Source organism: Gracilinanus agilis, chromosome 3, assembly GCF_016433145.1.
Source record: "Gracilinanus agilis isolate LMUSP501 chromosome 3, AgileGrace, whole genome shotgun sequence".
Taxonomy (NCBI): Eukaryota; Metazoa; Chordata; class Mammalia; order Didelphimorphia; family Didelphidae; genus Gracilinanus; species Gracilinanus agilis.
The window spans coordinates 23,319,852-23,346,490 of NC_058132.1; the positions used below are offsets into that span (position 1 = coordinate 23,319,852).

The 26,639-nt window shown below is 55.1% G+C and overlaps 1 protein-coding gene across 1 annotated transcript; it reads left to right on the forward strand.

Moving 5' to 3' along the window:
• Positions 1-198: 198 nt before the first annotated feature.
• CLPTM1 (CLPTM1 regulator of GABA type A receptor forward trafficking) lies at positions 199-26,639 on the forward strand. The gene is made up of 14 exons (XM_044671086.1): positions 199-301; positions 5,262-5,374; positions 12,292-12,415; positions 13,359-13,517; positions 14,309-14,426; positions 15,178-15,263; positions 20,520-20,640; positions 21,491-21,735; positions 22,499-22,592; positions 23,234-23,424; positions 23,694-23,789; positions 24,088-24,223; positions 25,355-25,522; positions 26,018-26,639. Exons 1-14 carry the CDS (start codon positions 221-223, stop codon positions 26,218-26,220), a joined length of 1,935 nt encoding a protein of 644 aa, XP_044527021.1. The 5' UTR covers positions 199-220; the 3' UTR covers positions 26,221-26,639.

A 26,639-nucleotide genomic window follows, 5' to 3' on the forward strand; every position in this document is an offset into this window, starting at 1 on the left:
GACAACGGAGGTCTCGGGTGGCGGCCGGCTGCGGCCTTGGCCCCCGGGCACTGGGGAACGGCCTCTGCGGAGAACGCGCTCGTGCCGGGTGGCGACTCTCTGAGCCGGGTACGGTGGCCCATTGGCCCTCACTACGGGCGCCGGCGGCCCGGGGCAGTTCTCGCGAGACTGGGCGCGGCGGGGCGGGGCCTGTGGGGGGGCGGGGACACGGAGCAGGAAGATGGCGGCTGCGCAGGAGGCGGACGGGAACCCGAGCGAAGTGGCGGCGGCGGCGACTGTGACCGGAGGCGGCTCCGGGCAGGTAGGCGGGCAGGAGAGAGGCGGGCCGGGTGGCAGAAGGCTGGGGGCAAGAGGCTCAGGCCTGGCGCGGTACAACGCGGCCTCTGCCGCGGCCCCTCCCGCGCCGGGCCCGAGCCCCGCGGACCACCTCCTCCTCTGGGGTCTTCCTGACTCCCCTCCCGGAGCGCGCCCCGCCTCTGCGCCTCCGCCTCACCCCAGCCGCGGGACCTCTCCCCCAGCCTTTTTCTCCTGACTCTTGACTTCCACCTGCTCCAGTCCTAGGCTTGTGCTCGGCCTTGCCCTCGGGCTCCCTCTCCACCCCGCCCCCAAGGCGCCTTGCCCTAGGGAGGGACCCCTCCAGTTCCTGACCCTCCCTGGAGCGCCGCGGAGGGTCTGGGGAGTCTTTTGCCCGGGAGGGAGGAGTGGACCCACTGAGCCTAGGACGCAGACTTCTTTCTTGTACGCTTGAAGAAACTGAAGCTAAGAGATACCAGTGACTCGGCCAGGGACTTCCAGCTAGTTCCTGGCAGCCGTGAAAAGCTACTCGGGCTGCCTGGGTCAAAGTCCATCATTCTCTGGCTTCCCTCGGGCCCTTGCCCTCCTCCCCTCCCTCTCTTCCCCTTAGGAGGCTTCGATTCCCTCCTGGGCAACATGAGGGCAACAGGACGGAAGACCCCGAGGGACTTTGAACAGCTCTCTATGTCCTATGTTCCCCCCTTCCCTCCTCTCACTTAAGGGACGAGCCTCCCTTCTCCTCCTAGGGTCAATGATCACTGGACTGGATGCTGAGGTCCATCCCACAAGCCAGAATCCTCACTGTTTCCTAATGATCCTGGCTCTGGCCCTTGTGCTCTCTGAGGATCCCCTCCTCAGGATCCGACTTAACATTTCTCCTTCCTTCCAACATTCTTATCCTTGGGTGTAGGAGCCCTGCCCTACCTTCCAAGTCTCCTCTCCCCTATTTTAAAGACTGGGGTGGGAAGGACACCCACACCTCTTCTCCCACTTCTTACCTGCTGCTTCCATTTCCCCTTCTCCCTGGCTGCTCCAATGAAGAGCCACAGCTGCCCTGAGGTGGTTCCCAACCAGATGGAAATGGAGAGTCCTCAGGGCCTCAACCTTTCTTTGGTTTTAGAAAATACCCCAGCATTTAGAACTAAGGTGGGTGGTGGCTTTGAGGTTTTGTGGTTCTAATCCCTTCAGTTTACAAATGGGGGAAACAGAGGTCCAGAGTGAGAAGGGCTATCTAGGGGGTCCGTAATCTTTCTTGACCTTAGATCCCGTGCTTTTGATCTCACTGTGACACTGTGGTCTTGTGACAGTCAGAGATACTAAGCCCCATGTGGGCCTAGCTCTTGTGCAGGAAAATCCAGTCAATGCCCAAGAAGGAACTGGCCGCTCCCAGTCTGAGGAGGCTAAATGACACTTCCCAAGGGCAGGGGGACAACTCCTCCCCCCACCCACCCCCAAGGCTAAGAGAGCTCAGGATCCAGTGAGGGACCTCCCTACTGAAGACCAGAGGAGCTCAGAGAATGGAGACAAAGAGGGAAGGATGGAGAAAAGAGAAGAAAAGAGATATATGGAGAGACAGAGATAGGAGAGAGAGTGAGATGGAGAAACAGAGAGACAAGGGAACAGAAGTGAGAGAGGGAGGAAGATGGAGAAAGTGGGAGAAAGAAGGTTGGAGAAATGGAGAGAGACAGAGATAAGTGGAAGAGAGAGGAGGGTGGAGAGACAGACACACAGGAGCTAACAGAGATGGGAGAGAGGAAAGGAGAGATGGAGGGAGACAGGAGGGAGGGGGAAGCATGCTAAGCCTTAGAAAACTGAGGTGGGCAGCAGGATAAGAGAAAGCATGTGGGACAGCCACATCAAGGGTAAGACTCTGGAAGTCTCTAGTTCCTGTTTGATGAATGTGACTAGAATCTTGTGTATTCAGACCAGCCAGAGAAGCTTCCAAAGGCAGACCAGGAAGATGGGTTATTATCTGGAGCTTTGGGAAGAGGAGGCTCGAATAGTAGGAGATTTGTGGTATAGTCAGGGGCCCTTTGGAACCAACTCCTGACTCCCCCATCCTGCTGGTTTGGGGGTGCTAGAGTTTGGCTACCATTGCTAAGCTTGGTGAGGGCTTTCTCCTTGGTGGTCAGGGCACCTGCCAGCTCAGACCCCAAAACCCCTGGTCATAAACACACTTTGCACCTTGGCCACTCCACTGAGATGCTTCTGTTTGGGTGGCTGAGTGTGTGTTTCTAGGCCCCCCCCCCACATCCCCCTACATAAGCCCAGGCTAAAGCTGATGGAATGACCCTGTGCCCCATTAGCTTGGGAGTCACAGACAGATCAGTTAGTGACGCGCTGGGCTCTCCATTGTCTTCTCCAAAGGAGGGGGGAATCCTCCTGTGCTCCTACAGTGCTGGGGAGGAGGAGAGAGCTTGGTAACCCTGAAAATCAATCTGGAGAAAAGTGCCATTTTGTTCTGGTGCTAGCAGGACCCCCAGAGACATCTCAGCTGGAAGGAAAGGGCTTCTTGGCCAACCCATTCATTTTAGAGATGGGGAAACAGACCCCACTAACTTGAGTAACTTGGCCAAGGTCATATAGCAGAGTTCTCAGAAGCCTGTGCTCATTGTTGCACCCTATCCAGGCCAGGTCCTTCATTTTACCTGTAGGGAAACTGAGGCCTAGAATATATCTTGCCCAAGGCTCTCAAGTGAGTGAGTTGGACCCAAGCCCAGAACCTTCCCCTCCTCCCTGTGGTGGTTCTAGAAATGTCAGGTCTGCCTGTTGTGGGGAATACCACTGGAGCCCTCCTGGGGTCAGTCTTCCTTTTTCTGTTCTCAAGCATGAGAGAGGGGATGGGGGATGGTGGGAGAGAGTGGTGCAGAGGAATCAGGAAGCCACGAGGGAGGACTAGCTGGGGAAGAGAATCCCTGCCCTGTGGGCCAGTGAGACCAGGAGCTCTCCCTTCAGTAGGGAGACAGGCTGCCATAGGGCTTAGGCAGCTCCAAGGTGGGGTTCAGGAAGATCCCATCCAGGCCCTGAGGGGAGTGGGAGGGTGATAAGGAAATGGCTCCAGCTAGATCTGAACTGGAACCTAAAGGACTCCCTCCCCTGAGCAGGGAGAAATTCCTGGGCCTACGGTGGTCAGCAAAGGCTTCCTGAAGGCTGAGGCTGGACAGAGCAAAGGGTGGCTAATGGAGGGACCAGATCCTCCTGCTTAGCTGGAGCTCTAGCTGGAGGTGGCCAGCCTGGCATGTTTAAGACCATAGCCTTCTTCCCACCCCACCCCATAAATGACAAAGCATCATGGGAGCAGAATGCAGGATTAGCTGGTTGAAGGCAGCCATGTGGTGTGTTGAGGGGGTGCAGAATCTGGGTGCTATCAGAACGGGGGCAAGAAAGGGCTGAGTGCCTGGAGGAGTAGAGCTGGGATGAGGGGAACATGCTCTTACCTTTCCCAGCTTAGACTGAGGATACAGCAAGTCTTTGAGGGAACCTCTGTTTCAGAATGATCTCCCCCAGATTTCTCTGGACAATTAGAAATCATTTTTTCCCAGAAAGATTTTTGGAAAATTTCAGTTTTGAAAAAATTGTTAAAATGTAACAATAAAAGAAAGAGGGGGAAGGAGGGTAGGGATGTGACATGACATGCTAAGTGACCTTGCCCAGGCCTCAGTAGGTCTGTTTGTCCAAGATCACTGGTCAGTAGGTCTGTCTGAGCTTTGACCTGTTGTCATCATGAAGGTCACAGAGCTCCTGCTGAGGCCTGAGCAGATAACAGTAAGAGCCTTGAATTCACAGAGTTGTCTGCCATTCCCTGGTGGGGTGACTTTGAGCAAGTCATTTCCCTTCATACTTGGCTTGGGCTTCCTGGGTCCAAGGAGGGTCAGGCTCACTGGTCTCTCTCTAAGAAGCCAATGGCTTCCAGCTCCACCATATCCCAAATCAAGGCTGGTGTGACTCCATTCTTTAAACCTGCCCTGAGACTCTCCCTGGTCAGCCCTTTGTAGAGATTAGAGATTGGCTTCCTCAGAACCTTCAGCCAAGGGGACTGTTTTCATATCCACTGTCTGCTTCAGTGGGGGATGTCCATATAGGAGCCCTGAGCTAGCTGGGGAACAGGCTGGAGGAAAGGGAGACCAGAGCTGCCACTTGTTCAAGGTCATGAGAAGTCACTTGGTATCAGGGTGCAGAGAAGAACCAAGAGGCACTGGAGTGCGGGGGGCATGGCCTCGGCGTGGAGTTGGAGTCCTTCCCCTCCTGGGCCTCAGTTTCCACATCTGTAAAATGAGATTTGATGATCTCCAAATTCTGCAAAACTCAGACCCATTGTGCTGAGGAGCAGCTGAGCTGCCTGCATGTCTGCAGGGGTGAAGGGAAGGGGCCTGTTGCAGGGTCACATGGTGATTGGGATCTTCTGTCTTCCCCAACCTGGGCTCTTCCATGGACCCTAGGAATGAAAGAGTCAATAAGCTGGGGATGTCTTTGGTCCATTATGTCACTGGGTGGTGACTGATTGTCCCCGGGGGGGGGGGGTGCCCACAGGCAGGGCCAGACAGAATGGGAGGGAAGTTGCCATTGTGGAAGGGATTCTGGGAGGGAACTGGCCCATCCCTCCCCGGGGAGCTTCTGGCCTCCTGTACCTCTTCAGTAAGATGCAGATTATATTAATATACTTGTTGTCTCTCAGTTTTGTGGGGGGACCAACCAAGGGGGTGACCAACGACTATGGATAGGCCTGGTCTGGTGATTTGTTGTTGAGCATCTGGATCTATTCACAGTGCGCTAAGAGCCTGGGCAGAGTGATTAGGGAGCAGGCCTCAGCGCCAGGAAGCCCTCAAGTTGTTTAACCTCTCAGCATCCTGGGTCCCTCCTAGACCAAGTACATCTCTCATGCCAGGGACCACAGGCAGCAAGAGAAACCCAGAACGGGGTGGAGTGGGATGCCTCAAGCCTAACCTCTTTCTCCCTGCTGCCCACAGGTGACCAGCAATGGCAGTGTTGGAGGGGACCCAGCCACAGAAACCCAGCAACAGAACAGAGCCCCACAGGCCGCTCCAAATGCCTGGCAGGTCATCAAAGGCGTGTTGTTCAGGTAGGGGGGCCACCAGACAGCTGATCACTTTCCAGAGAGATGGTGGAGAAGGGAACCCAGCAGCTGCCTCAGCAGGCACCTAGTCCTTGAGCACATTGGGGGGGGGGGGGGGAGGGATTGTTGTGGTTGTCCAAATTCTCCTTGCAGACCTCCAGTGATGAGGAGCTTGCTCACCCCTTGTCAGAGCCCACACAGAGCAGGCCTCATCCCTCTCAGTTTCTGTCCCAGCTTCCTGTTCCCCCGTCCTGATCATTCTTCAAACCATGCTCCAGCCTCTCAGGGTCCCTCATTAAAAAGCTTAACCCAGGCTTCCAGATGGCATTTGGCTGGCATAGGGCACAATGGAGCAGCCTCCACCTCCATTGCTCCAGATGCTTGACTGGCTTAATGGATCCTGAGGGGCGGTTAGCATTTCTGCTGTCTTGTCCCACTCTTGACTCAGACTGAGTTTGTAGTGCCTAGTGTCTTTGTCTAGACTATCACCTACCTGGCTTTATCTGGCCAATCAGCAAACTTATTGATGTGCCTCCTCTGTGCCAGACACTGTGCAGAGGGCCAGAGTTCCAGAGCAAGGCAGGCAGGGACTAGCCCCTGCCCTCAAGGAACTCCCCAGGGCCTGTCCAAGTGAGCAGGAGAAGGGGGAAATGGGGGCGTGGCAGGATCCAGGAAGGCTTCTTATAGGAGGTGGCACTGGAATCCAGGCCTGAAGGAAAGGTGGGAGGATTCCCTGGAGAGGAGGTAAGAAGCAGGGGGGCATGTGTTGTTGGAAATGGAGAGAAAGTCAATTGGACTGGATGACAGGAGAGGAGAGCCATAGTGTGTAAGAAGGGCCCAGCAGAGTGGTGTGGTGTGTGGTCTTAGAGGTGTTGGGAGACCCCCTGGAGTTCAGTGGTCAGAGGGAGGGAGTGGTACCATGGGGGAGAATCCCTTTAGTAGGCTGAGCAGAGCCAGGGGATTGGAGAAAGGAGGAGGTCAGAGCAGAGCTTTTGCACCAGGACCTCTTGGCCAGTCCAGTGAGGCCTGAAGAAAATGCTCCCTTTATCAGCCAGAGGCCCCATGTGATTGGTTTCCTGTGAGAGTTCCCAGAGCCCAGGTCAAGAATCCTTGAATTAGAGACAAGGAGATGAAAAGGAGTGGATTAGTCCAGGCAGGAGAGGGAGAGGCCTTGTATCAGGAGGAGACAGATACCTGGAGATCATCGAGGCTGACCCTAAGGCCCAAGACTTGGGGAGCCAGTTGGAGATACCCAGTAGGCCTCTGGTGATATGAGACCAGATTTTTGGAGAGGAGTTAGGGCTGGCGCTGTAAATGTGAGAGGAGAGTTGTTAACCTAGGGGAGCCAGTGAGATCACCAGAAGAACAAGAAGAGAGCTGGGGGTGGGGGGGTAGGGAGGCAGCCAAGGCTGGTGGTTTCTAACAAGACCGTCACCCTCAAGGAACTCTTGGGGAAATGACCCAAGGAGTGTCTTGGGATAGGACCATGTTGGTCCAAATCTCTAAAATGGGGTCTAGATTGGACCTTAAGGAACAGCTAGTTCTGTCCTACTTTGTATGTTTTGGAAACAGAGTCCTAGAAGAGGGCCCGACCCTTTCTGGAATTGAACATGGGTTCCCTGATTGGACTTGGCCAGCTCCATCCTTGGTGCCTTGGACTATAGCAAGTCTCTGATGTAGGGTGTTTGTCTTCCATCCCATCTATCTAGTTCCTTTCCAAAGGGCAAACTATGGTTTAGGGAAGAGAACAGGCCTGCTCAACGCTATTTGACAGGCCAGGAGATTGATTCCATTCAGTGACTTAGTGGGAAGAGCTTTGATTTCAAAGTCAGTTCCTCCCACTGCTGCCCTTCTGTTTCCTCATTTGTTCAGTAGTAGGGTTGGCCTTCCATGTTTCTGGCACTGCCCGTGGCCTTTGGGCCCTGGAGGGATAAAAGGACCACTCAGGAGCAGCCAGACTGAGGGAGGTGTCATGGAGCATGGAATGAATGGTCCCTAGGCAGGTAACTTCTGAAATAACTGATCCTAAAAGAGGATGGTGTTGATGATGTCAGTGAGTTACTGAGGTTGGTTGGATTCCTCAGTAACCCTCAGTGAAGAAAGCCTGAAGTGAGCTTCCCTCACTGGACCAGTGCACCTTTCAGTCTCCAAGGTTGTAAAAACAGGACAGGGGTTTATTTTGAAACCAAGGTACTGTGAAGGGAGGATTAAAGAATAGGGGTTCCCTAAATCTGAGGGGTTCTCACTAGCCGCCCACCTTCTAAAACCCCTCACGAGGTATCTTCTTGATCTTGACGTTCCTTAAGTCCTAACCTGTCTATCTAGATCCCCAGACCTGTCTAGCTAACCTGACTCTAATTTAATCCTTAAAATCCTATTTAATTATTTAATAAAATAATTTAACTAGATTTCTTCTAGTATCTTCTAGTATCTTCAGGTTGAACTGTTTATGGCTGAGTTCAACCCTAGCTAGGCCAGGCTGGAGTTGGCTTCTGGCCTTCACCAACACTGACAGTTTTTGTTTGCTAGCTGGTCGCAGATCTTTTGAGTAGACAGGAACACTTTCAGCATACAAGAACAGTTGATTTTAAAGCAAGGCAGGGTTTCTCCAGTCAGGAACAACAGAGATTTGGTATCTTCCGCTCCAGGGGACAGGAAGCCCAAACCTCCTCAGCTCAAGAGAGAGGAAGTCCAAGAGCCAAGAGCAACCGTTGGTGTTCACTCTTTATCCCTTCTCTGTGTTCCAGACCCCCTTGTCACTTCGTTCCTAGCATGCGGCTGCTCTCTTCTTGCAAAAACTCTTTCTCTTACTTACTGCAACCCATTTCTCCTCTTTCCTGCTGACACTTCGAAAATTGCCTGGGCCAACCTCCTTCTGGGGAAGGTGAAGCTGTGGCCCCTGTGCTGGCATGGATCATCAGAGAAGGCATATTGTTTTTGAAAACCAGCAACTGCTGAGGGTCCTAAAGATCAGCTAGTACAGAGTGAGGACAGAAGGTCTAGAGCACCTGCTGTGTATCAGGCACTGAGCTAAGACATTTACAAATAGGGTCTCATGTGGTCCTTGACCTTTTGTTTTTATGGTCCTCACCTGACAGATAAGGAAACTGAGGCAGGCAGTGGTGAAGTGATTTGCCCAGGGTCACACAGCATGTACTGTTTGAGGCTAGATTTGAACTCTGGTCTTCTTGACTCCAGCCTGGTGCTCTGATGAGGACATAAAGACTCAGAAGTGAAGGATTGTGCCCAGAGTTACCCAGGCGGTTCATGATGGCCTCTGCTGCGGCCTCATCTCACTCCAATTAGACCACTCAAGGCACAGCTGAGAGCTCAGGGTTACAGAACTGCCACTGGATCCATTTGGGTGACTTTGGGGCAAGTCCTTTCTTCCTGAGCCTCAGTTTCCCCCTTTAGTTGAGGTAGTTGGGTAGCTAGACTCAAGGATGCTTGTCGCTCTGACCCCCAGTGCTCTCCAGCTCCCCCCTTGACTCTGGCAGTGGCCTTCCCGTGCCAAACAGAGTGGCCAGTGCCCATCCCTGTGCCTCTGTTCCCTCCCTTTGAAAGCAGAGGTCAGCAGTCTCCGATGGTTTGTGGTTCTGAGCAGGACCAACTCTGGGGGTGGCTCCAGCAGCGGCCCTCACTTAGTTTTCTGCTCTGGAGCCTCAGCTGATCCTGCCTTAAAATGGGAACTAGTACAGAGTAAGAGCTGCTCTGTTCTTCTTTTTGAATCCTGAGGCAAGTTGTGCTTCCAGCTCCCTGGGGCAGTTCTCAACTGTTGGCCAGTACTTCCTAGGTGCCCCCAGTGTAGGGGGCCCAGTGCTCTTGGTTCATGGATCTGCACCCTGTGAGCTCACGTGGGGGGGGGGGGTGTCAGACCAGTAGGTGACTGTAATCGATGTCCTCACATAGTCTGTTAGCCTAGATTACCCCATTGGTGACCTTAGAAATGTGCCAGTGGTTAGCAGGACAGGGAGAAGCCCGGGTGGGTGGAGAGCCCTGGCAGAAATTGCAGCAGTTGAGGGGACAAAAGGGAAATTCAGCAGCCATTGGTTAATGTTTTCTGTAGGGCCCTGTGATGGGTACCTGCCATCCAGAGGCGAGACCTGTTGTCAGAGAGCTCACACTCAGCATTGGGGGGTAAAGGATTAAACAGACAAGTCAGGGAGCAAATGCTATGAGAAATTTTGTTGTTGATGTTTAAACCCTTACTTTCTGTCTTAGAATGTATACTAAGTATTGGTTCCAAAGCAGAAGAGGGGTAAGGGCCAGGCGTGTGGATGGATGACTTGCCCAGAGTCACCCAGCTAGGAAGTGTCTATGACCAGATTTAAACCAAAACCTCCTGTCTCTAAGCTTGACTCCCAGGCCACTGAGTCACTCAGCTGCCCTGTCTGGGAGAAATTTGAGGCAGGGCATTCTTGCTTGAAGTCAGAGTTCAGGAAGGCTGTCCATGTAAGAAAGCTTCGGAGCTGGGTCCTGAAGGGGGAGTCAGAAGCATGGGAGGTGGGACCAGGAATCATGGGAACAAAGGCCCAGGGAAGAGGCGGGGAGGCCTGGGGCCCAGTGTGCTGAGTAGGTTGGTACTTGACCAAAAATTATACGAGAGAGGGCTAAAAAGGGTGGGATGAGCCTCAGTTTTCTCAGCTTTAAAATGGTCAGGCTCAGTGAAAAGCCCTTGTCAGCTCTGATCTGTGGTCTTGCAAAGGGGTGAGGACTCTGAGCTAGGATTTTTATAGTATGAGCAGAGGCCTTACTTGGATGAGCTGCAGGTGGCCCAGAGGGGCCCAGGTGAGGCTGAGGATATGAACTGGAGCCCTGGGCCCTGGATGGGGAGACCTTGGGCAGGTGACAGGCAGCTGGCTCTCCTGCGCAGGTCCCTTTCCACAGGAAGGAGCTCCGAGGCCACAGGGGCCTGGGGAAAGTCTGTGCTCATCTAGCTCAGTGGACCCAGAAGACACCTTTGAGGCAAGACAAGGAGGGTCCTAGGCTAAGGCCCTTCATCTGGCTGCTGCAGTGGCATCTCCAGTAAGACAGGAAGGCACACTTGTACCCTCACCCTCCCAGGCTTGTTGTGAGGCAAGTCCTAAGAGGAAAGTAGGCTGCATGACTGTTACTGTCCCTCTGGGGCATCCCACAGAGGCTTGGCTTAGCCTGCCTCCAAAGACTTCCCGCTTCCATGTCTGGAGATGCTGACTCTTTCCCTCAGGAGTAACCCTGGGGGCAGCTGGGTGGCTCAGTGGATTGAGAGCCAGGCCTAGAGATGGGAGGTCCTAGGTTTAAATCCGGCCTCAGACACTTCCCAGCTGTGTGACCCTGGGCAAGTCACTTAACCCCCCCCCCCCCCCCATACCTCCCTTGCTAGCCCTTACTGCTCTTCTGCCTTAGAACCAATACGAAGTATTGATTCTAAGAAGGAAAGTGTGGGTTAAAAACAAAACAAAACAATTTCTGCCCTCCTGATTAGAGAAATGCAAATCAAAATAACTTTGAGGTACCACCTCACACCTAGCAGATTGGCCAATAAGACAGTAAAGTAAAATAATAAACGTTGGAGAGCATGTGGCAAAATCAGGACACCAATTCATTGCTGGTGGAGTTGTGAATTGATCTGTTCTGGAAAGCAATTTGGAATTATGCCCAGAGGGCTTTAAAAGACTGCCTGCCCTTTGACCCAGCCATACCACTGCTGGGGTTGTACCCCAAAGAGATAATAAAAAAAAGAGTTGTACAAAAATATTCATGGCTTCAGCAGTAACACTGAAGGGTGCTTCAAGCCAGTGCCCTCACCAGCCGGGGTGTCTTCTGGTCTTCCCATCTGCCCAGCAGACACCTCTGGTCCTACCCTGCTTGGGGTTGTGGTGAGAGCCCCAAAAACCTACTGGAGGACTGTGGGCATAGACTCTCCGGGCCAGGCTCCCACCCATACCAGTGTTGTGGTTTGTCTGTGTCCTACACAGAGTGAAGGAGAAATAGCTCTTCTTCCTTCCTCCATCACTCTCTTCTTCTCTGTCTCTCTCCACTTTCTCTTTTCCTCCAGAGGAGAAGGGTCCCATCCAGCCTCTCATTTCATAGAGAGGAAGCTCAAGGGATTTGTCCAAGGTTGTAGAATTAGCAAATATCAGTGGCAGGATTTGAATCCAGGTGCTTGGGGCTCTTTCTGCTGTACCATCCTTAGGTCAGAGGGTTGTTCTCAGCTGCCCTTCTCAGCCTCAGTCTCTTCCTCCATTCTTTCATGCCCCAGAGGACTGGGTGAGGCTGCTATGTTGAGTGAGGAAGTCCAAGCCTCCCTTGGGATCAGCAGGCTGCCAGGCAGGGTCCTCCTGAGGCCTCGGTCACCAGAAAGTCTGCCCACCCCCCACCCCCCTTTGTCGGGGCCCCCTCTGTGCAGCAGGAGCTCTGCCTCGGAAGCAAAGGGACTTTCACAGTTAGAACTGGGACTCTCAAAGGAAAGCTCCAAACTCCTTTGAGGAGAGAAATGACTGTGGAAAGGGAGTCGGAGCTGGAGGTCGAGAGTTTGGTGGCCCAACTCGTAGGTCTCATATTTAGGCACTTAGAACTAGAAGGGATCTTAGAGATTATCTTGTCTGAGCCTCTGAGGTTCAGCTGGACAGGCTGCCCAGTCTGACCATCTAGCACTTTGACAGGCAGTGTGGTGTAGTGGGGAGCTGGCTGGCCTTGGCGGTGGGAAGGCCTGAGTTTGAGTTCTGCCTAGGTCAGTTATGCATTGCTGTGTCTCTGGGCGGTTGCTTTGCCTTCTCAGTGTTCTCCTCTGGGGGGTTCTCTCTGCCAGTGACCTTCCCAGGGCAGGCTCTGTCCAGGTGCTTCCCATGGTTTCCCTGATCCCCCCTGCCCTCCCAGTGTCCAGATCCACTCATCCTTCCCCAGTGGCTTACACTCTCTTCTCTTCTCTCCCACACCCTTAGAATCTTCATTATCTGGGCCATTAGCTGTTGGTTTCGTCGTGGGCCAGCACCACAGGACCCAAACAGCCCTGGAGGAGCTCCACGAGTCCCTAGCCGAAACCTCTTCCCAAAAGACACTTTAATGGTAAGAGGCTTGGGAGTAGGAGGGAGGCTGGGCCATCCTGGGGCCAAACTTGGGGTGGGCGAGGACTGCCTGGAGGGAGTTGGTGTCATAGTCATTCAGTGTACAGGACCCTCATTTTACTGTTAGGGGAACTTGAGACCCCGAGAGCTTGGCAGACTGCCAAAGCCACCAGCCGGCCAGGGGCAGGGATGGGGATTGGACTCCATTCTCCCGGTTTGGGGAAGGGCTCTTTCCTCTGCATTTCACTCTCAAGTTGGCCCTCAGAAGGTTGTTGAGGAACCTGAGGTCCTCCCCCAAATCTACCCTTTTATTGAGTTTAGCAGACCTTTGTGCTGATCAGTGAGCCAGGCTTTGGGGATAGAAGCCTAAGCTGTCCCTGTCTGTAGGCAGCTCCTTTTGTCCTGTAAGTGGGCTGTGCCCTGTCTGTGGGCTGGCAAAAGCAGATAATCTGAGAAAGAGAGAAAATAAACAGTGGGAGCCATCTGAGGGGGGGGGAGGGCATTCCAGGCCGCTGGCCCACTGTTGGGCTGGCCAAGAACTTAGCCTGGAAAGGTAGAGGCACAGGCTGGAAACGCTGGGCTGAGGTCTGCCATTTATCTATCTTGGGAGACCTGGGGGCAAGGAGAGCAGAAGGTTAGAGCCATACTTGGCAGTAGTGTGGAAGCCTGGAGAGGTGATGAGGACCTGGCCTGACCTGGGAATGGAGAGAAGACTCAGGCCAGTGACTGATGTGGGGAAAGGGGCCAGAGGCAGGGAGCCCCAAGAGCCAGACGGGCCACTGCCTGCAACACCTGGGTGAGGGCTGGCCAGGGATTTGGGAGATGCCCCTTGGGGTGGGGGGCAGCCATTGATTTCCTCTTCAGAGGGGAGGCTCATGAGGGGCCTGAAGAGGCTTGGCCCAGAGGTGAGCAGAGAAGCTGGACAGAGATCCTTCTCCCCACAGAACCTGCACGTGTACATCTCCGAACATGAGCACTTTACAGACTTCAATACCACCTCAGCACTCTTTTGGGAGCAGCAAGACCTCGTCTATGGGGACTGGACCAGTGGGGAGAACTCGGACGGCTGCTATGAGCACTATGCCGAGCTGGACATTCCACCGGTGAGAGCTCTTGTCCCATTCAGCGGACACCTGACTTAGAGTTGCAGAGAAGGTGCTGACCTGTGCTGGGAGTCTCCTTTGCTAATCACATCACAGACCCAGCCCCTGTCCCAGGAGAACATTCAGAGTGGGGCAAGCCCCTTGGGTACCTTGACAAAGAGCCTGCTGTGCTAAGAGGGTACACAGATGGGCAAAAACAGTGGCTGTCCTCAGGGAGCTCTCAGCCTAAGGGATCATTAACACCAGAATGAAGGGGAATCCCAAAAGATTTCTTGGAGAAGGTGGGATTTGAGCTGGGGTGGAAGGGAGCTCCAGTGCAGAGGCCTCTGTGGTCCTCCACACAAAGCATGTGCCCCCGAGGCCTGGAAGAGGTGCCCTGGTGCCTTTGCCCGTCTCTATGGAGAGTTAGCATTTGAGTCAACAGGGTCTTTCCACTCCACGCTGAGAAGGTTCCTACCCTTGGAGGCCTGGGGAATCCTGGGACTGCCCAACTCTACCTATAGGACCCTGGAAATAACAACAGAAAGAATGGCCTGGGCAGCCTAGAGAGGTCCTGAAGCCCTCTGAGCTCCAGATCGGGTGGAGTGTCCCCATTTGTTAGATGGGGAAGTTTGTGGTTGCAGAGCCTCCTGGGGCCTCCAGCACCACCACAGTGTTCATCTCTTGAATCTCCAGACTGAGTGTTGGTCAGGCCCTGGCCTAGTGGTGAGCTTGGTCTGGGTGAGAGACCTGCCGGAGAGGCTGGGGTGCTTCCAGGGGTCCTCACTGTCTGCCTTATGCTTGTCTTTCAGAGTGTGCAGCAAAATGGCTCCATGTACATCCATGTGTACTTCACCAAGAGTGGCTTCCACCCAGACCCCAAACACAAGGCTTTGTACAGGCGGCTGGCCACTGTGCATACGTCACGAAGTAAGGCCCCACACTCTTGACCAGCCAAGCTGGGAGAACAGGGAGGGACACGGAGGCCTTGCTGGGCCCTGGCACCCCTCGGCTCTGGGATCTGAGACAAGGCTGTGAGGAGGGGACATGAGGCTCGAGATGCAGGGAGCCCAGAAACTGCCAGCACTGCCCTGTTAGTGTTGGGGGGGCTGAAAAGGGCTTTGGGACAGCTTAGTCTGAGAAGGCTGCCTGGAGGTTAGTTTTGAGTGTGAATTCAGAGAAAGAGGAATTTCCATTTTAATTAGACACTTCAGAAGACAGAGATCTTGAGTTGTTACGGGTGAATTCAATTCAGCAAGTGATTCTTGAGTTGGTTGGGAAGGACATTGACCCTACCCCAGCCCTGGAGGCCTTGAATGTCAGGCTGAAGAATTTGGATAGTGGTCACAGACAAGAGGAGCCAGGCTCTGGAGGCCAAATGTCCTGCAGCCGTCATGGGAGGTTCTGGAAGCTCTTGGCACAATGAGGATGGGTTTGGGGAAGGCAAATTCCATGGGCCCCCAGAATCCTGGGGTTGGGGAGGAGGCTAAAGCTTAGGCCCAGACGTGGGCCTGAGAGAGCCCTGGACATCTGTGCTGGGCCTTCTCTGCCCCTGAAAGATGGGGGACCGGCCCCTGCTCCCAAACTGACTGCCTCGGGGTTCACTGGGCTAGCTGAGGCCATGTTCCCAATGGGTGTCCCAGTGCCCTCACAGGTGTCCTCCTTTCTCCCTTCCACTTAGTGATCAACAAATATAAACGGAGACGCTTTCAGAAAACCAAGAACCTGCTGACAGGGGAGACAGAAGCAGACCCAGAAATGATTAAGGTAATGGGGGAAGAGGGGCAGGTGGTGCCTACACTCACCCTGCAGGCTCCTGGTGGGCTCTGCCCAGGCTCCTCCCTCACCTTCAGGAGAGGCCAGCTCCTGTTCTCAGCCTTCCCTGGGCCGCCAAGGAGGCCTGTGTGCTCTGAGCTTCCCTCTCACCTGTGGACATTGAGAGGGTGGAATTAACTACCACCTTGCATCCCTTTGAAGCTCAGCTTCCTGCCCTCCCTGATGTCTTGTCCTTGTGTGGTCCCAGGCATGGGCCTTATATGGGCTATGGGCCAGTCGAAGGCCGGATCTCCTCTGGCCCAAGATTCTGCCTCCCCTCTGCTTCCTGAGAGAGGAAAGTATATTTGGCTCTGGGGAAGTGGAGAACAGTGACAGCAGGTAGCCAAGCTTTCCCGAGGGTCCAAGGAGGGGCAGCAGGGGCTGCCCGGGTGGTGTTGGGCCAGTTCAGCCCACTGACCCCTTCACCTGCCTCCTCAGAGCTTCAGGGCCACTTTTTGTCACCCTCTGGACCATGCAGGACAAAGTGAATCCCTCTTGCCCAAGACAGCCTTTACTGTGTGTGTGAAGGCAGCTGCCATGTGCCCCAGAGGCTTCTCTTCTCCAGCCCAGACGCCCCTACTTCCTTGGCACATTGGCATCCTTCCTAATGTGCCTAGAGGTGAGCTCAGGCTCCTGGGGTCCCTTTGGTTAGTGCTGGTCCCCAGAACGTCTATCCCTGCTGCCTGCCCTTCCTTTTGAGCTGGAGGCCATGGTATGGGCTTGAGCTCTGAGCCCCAGGAAAGAATGCCAGGCCTCCTCCTCCTCTCCCCTCCTCTTCAGAAGCCCAGTGCTCACTTCCTCCCAAGATTCTCAGCTTCTCCACCCAAGCAGCCAGTTCCTACTGGGGAGTGAGGATCCTACCCCAGTCCCTTCACCTCTGAAAAGTTACTGCTAAGGGAAGGAAAGACAGTCACGTGCCAGTCTCCTTTGGCAGAGAAAAGAGCTAGAGACAGAAAGAGAGGGAGAGAAAGAAAAAGGGGGAGGAGGGCCAGAGCAGGGCCCACTATTCTGGCCCTCCTTCAGAAAGGGGCCAGGAGTGAGGCCTTGCCCTCAGATCTTCTGGCTCCCAGGCCCAGGCATTGCCTCTTATGCCAGTGTTGATAGCTCTTGTTATTGTTAGGGAGCCCCCAAAAGCTCTGGAGCCGGGAGGTGGCAGGTTCCAAGCTCTCTGCTTTCAGAACAATCCTTGGGCAGCTGAATGAAGGCTGAAGAAGGGAGGTTAGAGGACAGCCGAGGAAACCTGCTGAGTACACATGGGGGGGGGGGTTGATGCAGGAGAGGCATTGCAAGGGATGGGACAGAGGAGACTGTGCCATCACCCGAGGGTCACAGCCCTCTTCCCAGGCCAGTGAAAGACTTGAAAAGCATAAAGTCCGATCTGAGAAGGAGAAGGGAAATGAGTTCTACTGAAGTGCAGGTGCCAAGAGATTGAAAAGCCACTCTGGGCCTGGGGGAGACACCTACTGACTGACTAGCACTTTCAAAGGGAAGCGGAACGTGAATGATATTTTATAATTAGGGCAGCTCGGGGGCGCAGTGCATAGAGTGCCAGCAGGACTCATCCTCCTGAATTCAAATCTGGCCAAAGACACTTTGTAGCTGTGTGACTGGGCAAGTCACTTCACTATGTTGTCCTCAGTTTCCTCATCTGTAAAATGAGCTGGAGAAGCTTGAAATGACCAGCCACTCTGATGTCTTTGCCAAAAAACAAAAGCAGACCTCAAGGGGCATCCTGGACACAACTGAACAACAACCCCAACAAATGATATCTGCAATCTGAAACAGCGGACAGAAAAAATGGCTGTGACTTCTGTTGCAGCTATTGCTAAAACAACAGGTTTTGCAGTTCACTTTATAATTGGAGAAAATTCTAAATTTCACTTAGAGGTTAGTGAAGATAAAGACATGGGGCTTCTTTCCTGCCTAAGTTCACTGGACCCCCTGACGTCTCTCCCAAAGACCTTTCCCTCTGCTGGGCTTGAGGTAAGATCTCTGGGACTTTGGAGTCACTGCGGACAGTGAAGGGTCTCAGAGACGCTCCAGGAGATTAGGAATGGAGACATCTAGGAAGGAGGAGGAGGAGGGTGACATTAATAGGCCAGGAGAAGAGCCCGAAGGGGGCAGGATTATGGACTAGGACAGTGATGGGCGAATTTTAAAGAGAGGCCGAAGGAAAGGCAATGCTATTCTGTCAGTCTGTTTCTAAGGCAACTCTTTCGAAGTTTCATTGTATTGTATCCTACTCATTGTATTCATCAGATTAGGAATAACCCTGGATAGAACGTTTCAGGGGGCCAAATCTGGCCTGCAGGCCATAGTTTGCCCATCACTGGACTAGGGGACTGGGGAGTCTTCCTGCAGGAGATTGCTTGACCTGGGGGAATGAGGAGAGAGAATGGAGTCAGAAGGTCTGGCACAGAGCTCTGGGCCCCTGACTGTGGGGGGACAGGCATCGGGAGGAGGCACAGCGACCGAGCAAACAAGCAGCTGCAGAGGAGGAAGGACAAATGTTGAGGGACCACGCTGGGGAAGCTGTTAAGATGGGCAGGGCTATGGCCAGGAGCAGCTGGGCACAGAAGCTTTCAGGGCTTTTGCAGTTAAGCGACCTTTGATCTTAGCCTGCCAAGTCTCAGCCCGAATCACCCCACTAGCTGCTTCTGTGGCAAGCCTGACCGGGCAGCAGAGCAACCCTTGGAGGCCTCTCTTGGTGACCGGCTCTCCCACCTCTCCCATTCCCCGTAGCTGCTCCTCAGGACCTTGGAACCCCTCTTTACATCCCCCACAGTTCCCCACACCTCAGACTCTGCTGAGAACTACCTTGTTCACATGCCATTCACTGAAATGGAGAAAATTCTAAATTTCACTTAGAGTTAGTGAAGATAAAGACATGGGGCTTCTTTCCTGCCTAAGTTCACTGGACCCCCTGACGTTCACATTCCATTTCACATGAGTTCCCTCTTCCCCCTCCTCATCTCCCATCACTCAGTTGCCTCTGCTGCTCTCTCTTTCCCCTGTCTCCTGGTCAAGGCCAGGTCCTTCTATCCTTGTCCCTCTCACATGTACATTCAGTCTCTCCCTGCCCCCTGGCTCCTTCCCTACTGCTCAGGTCTCCCCTACCATCCCTTGCCCATCCAACCCTTTTAGCTGTGGTCAGTCCCATAGCTCTCCTCTCTTTGCTGCTCACAATCAGGGCCTCCTCCCCTTCATTCCCTCTCTTTGCCTTCCCGATTCTCTGCTTGACGGGGGGAATGAGGAGAGAGAATGGAGTCAGAAGGTCTGGCACAGAGCTCTGGGCCCCTGACTATGGGGGGACAGGCATCGGGAGGTGGTGGAGCCTGATCTCACCACCCCAAGACGATGGCTCTCTCCAAACTTGCCAGGGATCTCTCAGCAAGCCCAGTGATCTCTCAGGCCTTCTTCTCCTTGATCTTGGACACTGTCCATCACCCTTCCCTCCTGGATATTCTGTTCTTCTCTCTTGGTGCTCAGGACACCTCCTCCTCCAACTCTTCTATCTCTGTCTCTCCCTCTCTCCTCTCCTACTCCTCTGACTGCTGCTTCATTCTCTCCTGGCTCCTCTTTCATATTGCACCATGACTGCCTGCCAGGGCTAGGGGTTGCCTGTCCTTCCTTTCTCCCTCTCCTGTCCATTTGAGCTTTCAGGAACTCAGAGACTTGTCTCCAGGTAGATGCTTCTCAGACCTCTCTGTCCAACCCTGACCTCTATCCTACCCTCCAGGCTCAGTCTCCCAGCTACCACGGAGATATCTCAAACTCAGTATCAGTATCTTTGCTCCAGAAAACCTTGCTGTACAGGGCACTGCCATCTTTCCACTCACCCAGGCTGGCACTTTGGTGGGAATCTTTCACTCCCCCTTCATCACTTCCAATCTGCTGCCCACGACTGTCACTCAGACCTTCCTAGCAGTTCTCCTCTAGTCTGAGCCCTTGTCCTACTGGGCCTGGACTCTTTCAGGAATTGGCTTTTGGTTCTCCTGCCTTGAGTCTGTCTCCTGCCTGCAGGGCATCCTCCACTCAGCTGTCATGCTGACCTTCCTAAAGTGTAGGTCCAGCCATGTTCCCCCTCCTCAATTCTGTGGCTCCCTATTGCTCCAGGATCAAAGATCAAATCTACTCTGTGACTTTTAGGTTGGTGCTCCTTTCCCTCTCCCTCCTTTTCCATTTTTTTTGCTCCTTCTCCTAGCATCCTCTGGGATCCAATGTTCCTGGCTGAGCCTCCTGACTGGTCCATCTCCCATCTACCCCCTTTGCACTGACTGTCCCCATGCCTGGGTCTCTCATCTCTGTCTCATGGCTTACCTAGCTCCCTTCAGTCCCAGCTCACATCCCACCATCTCCAAGAAGCCTTTTGTGATGCCCCCTTCATTCTTGTGCCCTCCCATGTTAATGATCCTCTCCCTCCCTTAGACCAGGAGCTCCCTGAGGGCAGACATTGTTTTTGCCCATCTGTGTACCCCCAGAGCTTAGCCCAGTGCCTGGCACACAACAGGCCCTTTTTCAATGCCAGGTGACTCACTGACTGAGAGAGCCTAGCATACCTCTGGTGGTTGGGCAGGAAGCTTTGAATGACCCAAGGACAGGAGAGGGTGAGGACCTCCCCTGCAACACTAGGCTGGTAAAGGGAAGGCTGGGAGTGAAAGGCCAACCCAGGACCAGATGTGCCTATAGAAATGGCCATCAGCAGGATGGGCTATACCGCAGCAGCCTGGAGGGAGCAGGCTAATTTGGGCCAGCAAGTAGAGTCACTGCCGCCTCAAGTTGTAGCAAGGTTGGGGGACTGGTGAAAGGGGTCGGCATTCTGAGCAGAGGAAAGTAGGGGATGACCTGGCCTGATCAGAGACCCAAGGAGAGAGAAGCAGCTTTGGAACAGCCCCAGGACAGAGTGGACGGGACTTGGCCTGAGATCAGTGGTGGAGGGAAGGCCTGTCCAGAGGCCAGAATTCTAAGGTCCTCAGGGCAAGAGAAGAGGCAGCCTCTCCAGGCTGTGCTGCCCCCCATTTCACAGGGAAGGGCCTGAATTCCTTATTGTCAGATAAGACCTTCCCAGATAGGTCCAGAGAGCGTTCGGGAATGGGTTCTGCGCCATGTGTTTGGGCGCTCCGTGCCGCTTCGTGAGGAGGCGACCACTGGGCCCCAGGCAGAGATGGGGCCTCCCTTTCATTCAGCCTTGTGTTCTTGTCCCTACAGCGAGCAGAAGACTTTGGCCCGGTGGAGGTCATCTCCCACTGGCACCCCAACCTCACCATCAACATTGTAGATGACCACACGCCCTGGGTGAAGGGCAGTGTGCCTCCGCCATTGGACCAATGTGAGCATTTCCCCCTCTTCCCCAGAGGCTCTTCCCAGCACCCATTCTCTGCTTTCTTCGTCCTCCCTAAGGCTGATGGAAGGCGCTTTGTCTCGCTCTGTAAAGAGGTTGTGGGGAGGCCAGCGTAGGCACTGACTCCTTCCTGTCCTCCCCTCTTGTGGTTCCTACTTCCATTGGGAAACAGCTTTCATTGCCAGCTACGTGTCTCCTGCCACCCCCTGCCATCCCCTGCTGCTCTCAGTGCCAGCAAGCCACCTTCCTTCCCTTCCTGCCCCCAGAGTCTCAGGAGCTCCCTTAGGGGCCAGTCTGTTCCCTGCCCCATAGGCCTCTCACTGCCTTGGAGGTGATACCTCAAAATCCTAAATCAGCATCTCAGAACCTTGGCTTTGGAATAAGAACTGATATTTGTTTGCAGCAGGGCAGTGTGGTCCAGTGGCTAGATGGCTGGCCTTGGAGCTCAGAAGACCTGGGTTCCAGTCTTGGCTGTGACTCTACTTCCTCTATGACCCTGGATAAGTCACTACACACCCCTCAAAGCTCCAGGCGGGCTCCCTAGAGTGTTCCCCTGCCACTGGCAGAGGGCCTTTGTTCATGTGGGAGTTTCTTGTAGCTGCTGCTGAAATCCCAGGTCCCAGCACTCTCCCTCTTGGTTTCCAAGCCTGGTGTACATGATCTCCTTCGGTCTTCAGCCCGAGTGGCAGGGTCTAGGGCTTTGGTTTGGGGGTTCAGCTTCTGGCCCGTTCTTCACCTTGTTCTTCCTTTCCTGCTGGAGACTAAGAGGCCCAGCGGCCCATTGGCTGGCTGCCTCTGGCTCTTTCCCTGAACCGCCCTCTGTGTCCTGCCCCCTCAGACGTACAGTTTGATGCTGTCAGCGGCGATTACTACCCCATCATCTACTTCAATGACTATTGGAACCTGCAGAGAGACTATTACCCCATCAATGAGACGCTGGCCAGCCTGCCCCTGCGCCTCTCCTTCTGCCCCCTGTCCCTGTGGCGTTGGCAGCTCTACGCAGCCCAAAGCACCCGGTCCCCCTGGAACTTCCTGGGTGAGGACCTGTACGAGCAGTCGGACGAAGAGCAGGACTCGGTTAAGGTGAGTGTCGTGGCTCTCCCTCTGCCTCCAGAGTGGGCCCTCCCATCAGCTGCCCCCACCTCCTTTTTCTGGGTCTTCGTGAAGCTGCTGGTGTGGTGGAGAATCGAGAAGACTTGGGTTCAAATCCAGATGCATGTATGTGCCAGCTGTGTGACCCTGGGCAAGTCACTTTCCCTTAGACTGCCTCTGTTGCCTCAACTGTAAAAGGGGGATAACGGCAGCCCCTCTCTGTGAAGGTTGTTATGAAGATCAAATGAGATAGTTTATAAAAACTTAGCATGGTGCCAGGCACACAGTAGGTGCTTAAGAAATAAATAAGGTAATCCCTAAGCTGGGAGACCTAGTTTAGCTGTTCCTTGGCTGGCAGCTGTCCCCAGGGCAGGCTGAGGAGGAAGTTCTTGGAAAGAGGGAGGCATTTGCTTTTGGGAACTTCCCCTAAGGCTCATGCAGGCAGGGAGATGGACAGCCTCCACTGCCCCTGGGGTCTGCATTCCCCTGGCCCAGCTGTCCACCCTTCTGTCTCCTGTCCCACCTCCTCGCCTCCCTGACCTCCCAAGTTTGCTGCCCTTCATCCCTTTCTTGGCTCTGAATGTCTCTGTTACCCAAGCGGGCATGGGAGATCCTTCGTGAGACAGGTGCCCTGAATGGCCTAGGGCTCCAGGGAGGGGACCAGAGCCCAGGAAGTGGGCCTGGGACTCCTTTGGGAGAAGAAACCATAAGAAATCCCCCAACTGGGACTCCTCTTTATCTTCTGCCTGGCCAGGTGGCGCTGCTGGAGACGAATCCCTACCTCTTGGCCCTCACCATCATTGTCTCCATCGTCCACAGTGTCTTCGAGTTTCTGGCCTTCAAGAATGGTAGGGAGCCTCCCTGCAGGGGAAGGCCAGGGCCCCCACCCTGGGACCCTGCTTGGCCCAAGCGCCTATTGCTGGGGGTGGGGGCAGGACCCTCTGTCGCCTTTGAGCCAGGAGCTGTGCTCCCTTCCTCCTGGCGTGCTTCCCCTCCCAAAGAGTATGTCTCCGCCCTGGGCTTCCAGGCTGCTTGGAGCTTGGTGCCTGGTCAGGGCAGTCCCTGAGGAGAAAGGGGTGTTGAAGGGTGGAGTGGCAGGCGGGCACTTCCAGGCAGAGAGCAGGAAAGGCTCCGCCCCTGCTCCCACCCCCACCTGGGGCTTCAGGGGATTAGGGAGGCAGCTGCCTGGGCCAAGGGGAACTCCACAGCCCAGGGGCTGGCAGGGTAGGGTCCTAGCGGCAGGGGGAGCCCCAGAGCTTCCCTCTGAAACCCCACCTGGGGAGGGTACTTGGTGTGGGAGGGAGACTGGGACCTTGGAGTGTGAGCAGAGGGGTGGGCCTGCCTTGGCCTCTGGGGGCCCCCCGGGCCAACTTTTGAGGGGCAGATGCAGTCAGGTTCCTGAGGGAGCCTCTGGTCTGAGCAGGGGAGATGCCCCCCTCTTGTCTCCTGGCCTCACTTCCTCAACCCCACCCTCACCTTGGGCTCACAGACATTCAGTTCTGGAACAGCCGGCAGTCTCTGGAGGGCCTCTCTGTCCGTTCGGTCTTCTTTGGTGTGTTCCAGTCCCTCGTGGTCCTTCTCTATATCCTCGACAATGAGACCAATTTTGTGGTCCAGGTCAGCGTCTTCATTGGCGTCCTTATTGACCTGTGGAAGATAACCAAAGTCATGGATGTCCGGGTGAGGATCCCAGAGCCACTGGGGAGCACACTGACCCCCCCCCCTCCCAACCCCTCTGGGGAGACCACTGACCCCTGCCTCCAGCCTCTGACATAGGCTCAGGGAGTTTCCAGGGCCACACCTCCCCAAGAATTGGGGAATTTGTATTGGGGATTTTCTGGGACAAGAGGAGCCCCTCAGGATGTGGGAAAGAGAAGGGCATTGGGGGTGGCCTTAGGAGGGGAAGGTCATCCTCTTGCTGCTTAAATCCTTTCTTGCCCACCACCCAGCTGGACCGAGAGAACAAGGTGGCTGGCGTGTTCCCTCGCCTGACCTTCAAGGATAAGTCCACCTACATTGAGTCTTCCACCAAGGTCTACGATGATGTGAGAGCTGGGAAGGAGGCCTGGGAGGAGGGGGGCAGGGATTGGAAGGGAGGAGCTGTCCCCTCAGGCGTATTGGGGTGTCTGCATCCCTGGGGAACACATGCCCCTCTGGCCTGCTGGGAAGCGGCTGAAAGTCCTTGAGTGTTACCTGGGAAGTCCCTTGGGCAGGGCCAGAAAGTGGAGGAGACAGCGTGGGGGTGGGGGTGGAGGGACCCAGAGCAGGCCCCCAGCAGGCCTGCCTGCCAGGATGTGGGAGGGAGGGGGCCGAAGCAGGCTGTGACCAAGCTCCCTCCTGCAGATGGCGTTCAGGTACCTGTCCTGGATCCTCTTCCCTCTCTTGGGCTGCTACGCCGTGTACAGCCTCTTGTACATGGAGCACAAGGGCTGGTACTCCTGGGTCCTCAGCATGCTGTATGGCTTCCTCCTGACCTTCGGTGAGAGTCTGGCCCTTATGGCTGGGACAGGGCAGCCCCCCCCCCCCCCCCAAAGGAAGGAAGAGAGCCTGCTTCAGAGGCCACGACCTTGTGATGCTGGCCAAAAGGCCTTTGTCTTTGGGGGAGGGTCTCTGGAGCCTCAGTCCATCATCCTGCACTACACTGAGGGCCTCGAAGGCTTGACTCCGACACCCCCATGTATTCATGCCTCCCCCCATGGTAGCCAGGGGACCAGGCAGGCCCCCCCCCCCCCAAACTGTGCAGGACTTAGGACCAGCAGGGGCAGACCAGGGCTGAGACCCAGGGCTGTAGGAAGCCACAGGCTGAGGCCGAGAGCACCCTGGCCAGGTGTGGGAGGCCTGGCCCCTGGTCTAGACCCCTTTTCTGTCTGCCAGAAGAGATGGGGTTAGAGGAAATGGTCTCTAGGGGCTTTTGGAGCTCTAACGCTTTGGGGGCCCCTGAGATCAGAGGCTGGGCCTAGACTGACCGGGAGGCTGGAGGTGAGCTGGGAAGGAAGGACAGAAGTGGGAGGCCTGAGGAAAGGGCCTTGTGTGGACCCCCTAGTCATGCCCCCCCAGTGTGGTTTCCCGCGTGTGGTTTGGGGGCCAGACCTGGGGGCCAAGCTCATTTGAATCAGCCTACTGGGCACAATGTTCTCCCTGTCGGCCGCAGTTTCTCCATCTGTAAAATCGAAGGCCCTGACCAGTGATTCCCAAAGTGGGCGCCACCGCCCCCTGGTGGGTGCCACAACGATCCAGAGGGGGTGGTGATGGCCACAGGTGCATTTATCTTTCCTATTAATTGCTATTAAAATTTTAAAAACTTTAATTTCCAGGGGGCTAAGGAATATTTTTTCTGGAAAGGGGGCGGCAGGCCAGAAAAGTTTGGGAACCACTGAGCTAGCCCAATAGCCCAGGGCACTGCTCGATGCTGACCTGGCCTTTGAGCCTTGTTCTCCCCATCCCCATCGGTAACATGTTGACCCGGGCAGTCACGGGATCTCTCGGTCAGGTCTGGGAAGTTCTTGGGGGCTGGTGGCCCAACCCAGTCATTGGGCAGATGGGGAAAGCGAGGCCCAGGGAGTGTGCTGCTGGCGGCGCTTTGACCCGCTTCCTTTCCGCCCGGCCGCAGGCTTCATCACCATGACGCCCCAGCTCTTTATCAATTACAAGCTCAAGTCGGTGGCCCACCTGCCCTGGCGGATGCTGACTTACAAAGCCCTGAACACCTTCATCGATGACTTGTTCGCCTTCGTCATCAAGATGCCGGTGATGTACCGTATCGGCTGTCTTCGGGACGGTGAGTGCCTGGGCTCAGAGGAGAGCCTTGCAGCTAGACCCCCCGATGCCCCTCAGCCTCTGGGGCACAGTCCAGCTCAGCAGACATTTCCTAAATGCCTGGTACACGCCGGGCACAGGGAAGGGGTTGGCCCGCCTCTGCTTGGCCCAGAGGGCAGGACCAGGACGAGGGCTGGATGATGGGCCGGCAGATTGCAGCTCAGCCTAGTGAACGATGTCCTCAGTAGCCGAGGGTCTCCCCCCAGAGCCTGCTATTCTGTGATCCTGGAGTGCCACAATTCCAAGGTCTACTAAACATCTCGAGGGCAGCCAAGGGCCCATGTTCAAATCCTGCCTTGGACACTGTAGTTGCATGAGCTTGCCCAAGTTCCCTTTCAGGGCCTCAGTTTCCACCTCTGTAAAATGAGGTAGTTGCAGTTCAGGGGGGCTTAGCCCTGAGCATGGTGGGTGGACAGCCTGGCCCGGCCCCCCCTCACACTCTCCTTCCTCTCCCCAGATGTGGTTTTCTTCATCTACCTTTATCAGCGCTGGATATACAGAGTGGATCCCACAAGGGTGAACGAGTTTGGAATGAGTGGGGAGGCGCAGACAGCCTTGGCGGCCCTGACACCGCCCCCCGCCCCCAGCGGGGATGGCCCCCTCCCTGGACAAGACCAGGGGCCCACCCCCAAACAGGCCGAGGACAAGAAAAAGGATTAATCTCTTCCCCCTGGTTTCCCTGGCCACGGCACTCTTCCCACCCCCACCCCAGCTCACTGTGACCCCGAGGCAGGGAGCACCTCCCCATCCCCCCTGCCCTGGACAGACGGGAGGGAGGGGCTCAGGGGACCGCTCCCCTGTTGTGATGTGGGGGGAGAAGGAAGAGGAGGGGCGGGAAGGGTGCTGTTGGGAGTGTGGGGAGCAGGGGGCGGCCCCTGCCTGTCTGTCCCTATGTCAGTTCCAGCGCCATCTGTAATCATTGTGAAGCCATCGCATCATGGCGGGGAGGTAGGGTGGGGGGCCAGGCCCCCGAGAGCTCTCCCTCCAGAACCCCAGATCCATCTCTCATCCCTTCCTGTGCCCCTCCTGCCCCCAACACAGACTCTGGATTTAATAAATTCATATGGGTGTTTAACTTA

Coding starts and splice junctions, on each gene's coding strand:
- CLPTM1 (XM_044671086.1), top strand. CDS start 221: ATGGCGGCTGCGCAGGAGGCGGACGGGAACCCGAGCGAAGTGGCGGCG. Junction 21,736..22,498: donor AAGAGCAGGACTCGGTTAAG/GTGAGTGTCGTG, acceptor CTGCCTGGCCAG/GTGGCGCTGCTGGAGACGAA. Junction 23,425..23,693: donor CCAAAGTCATGGATGTCCGG/GTGAGGATCCCA, acceptor CCCACCACCCAG/CTGGACCGAGAGAACAAGGT.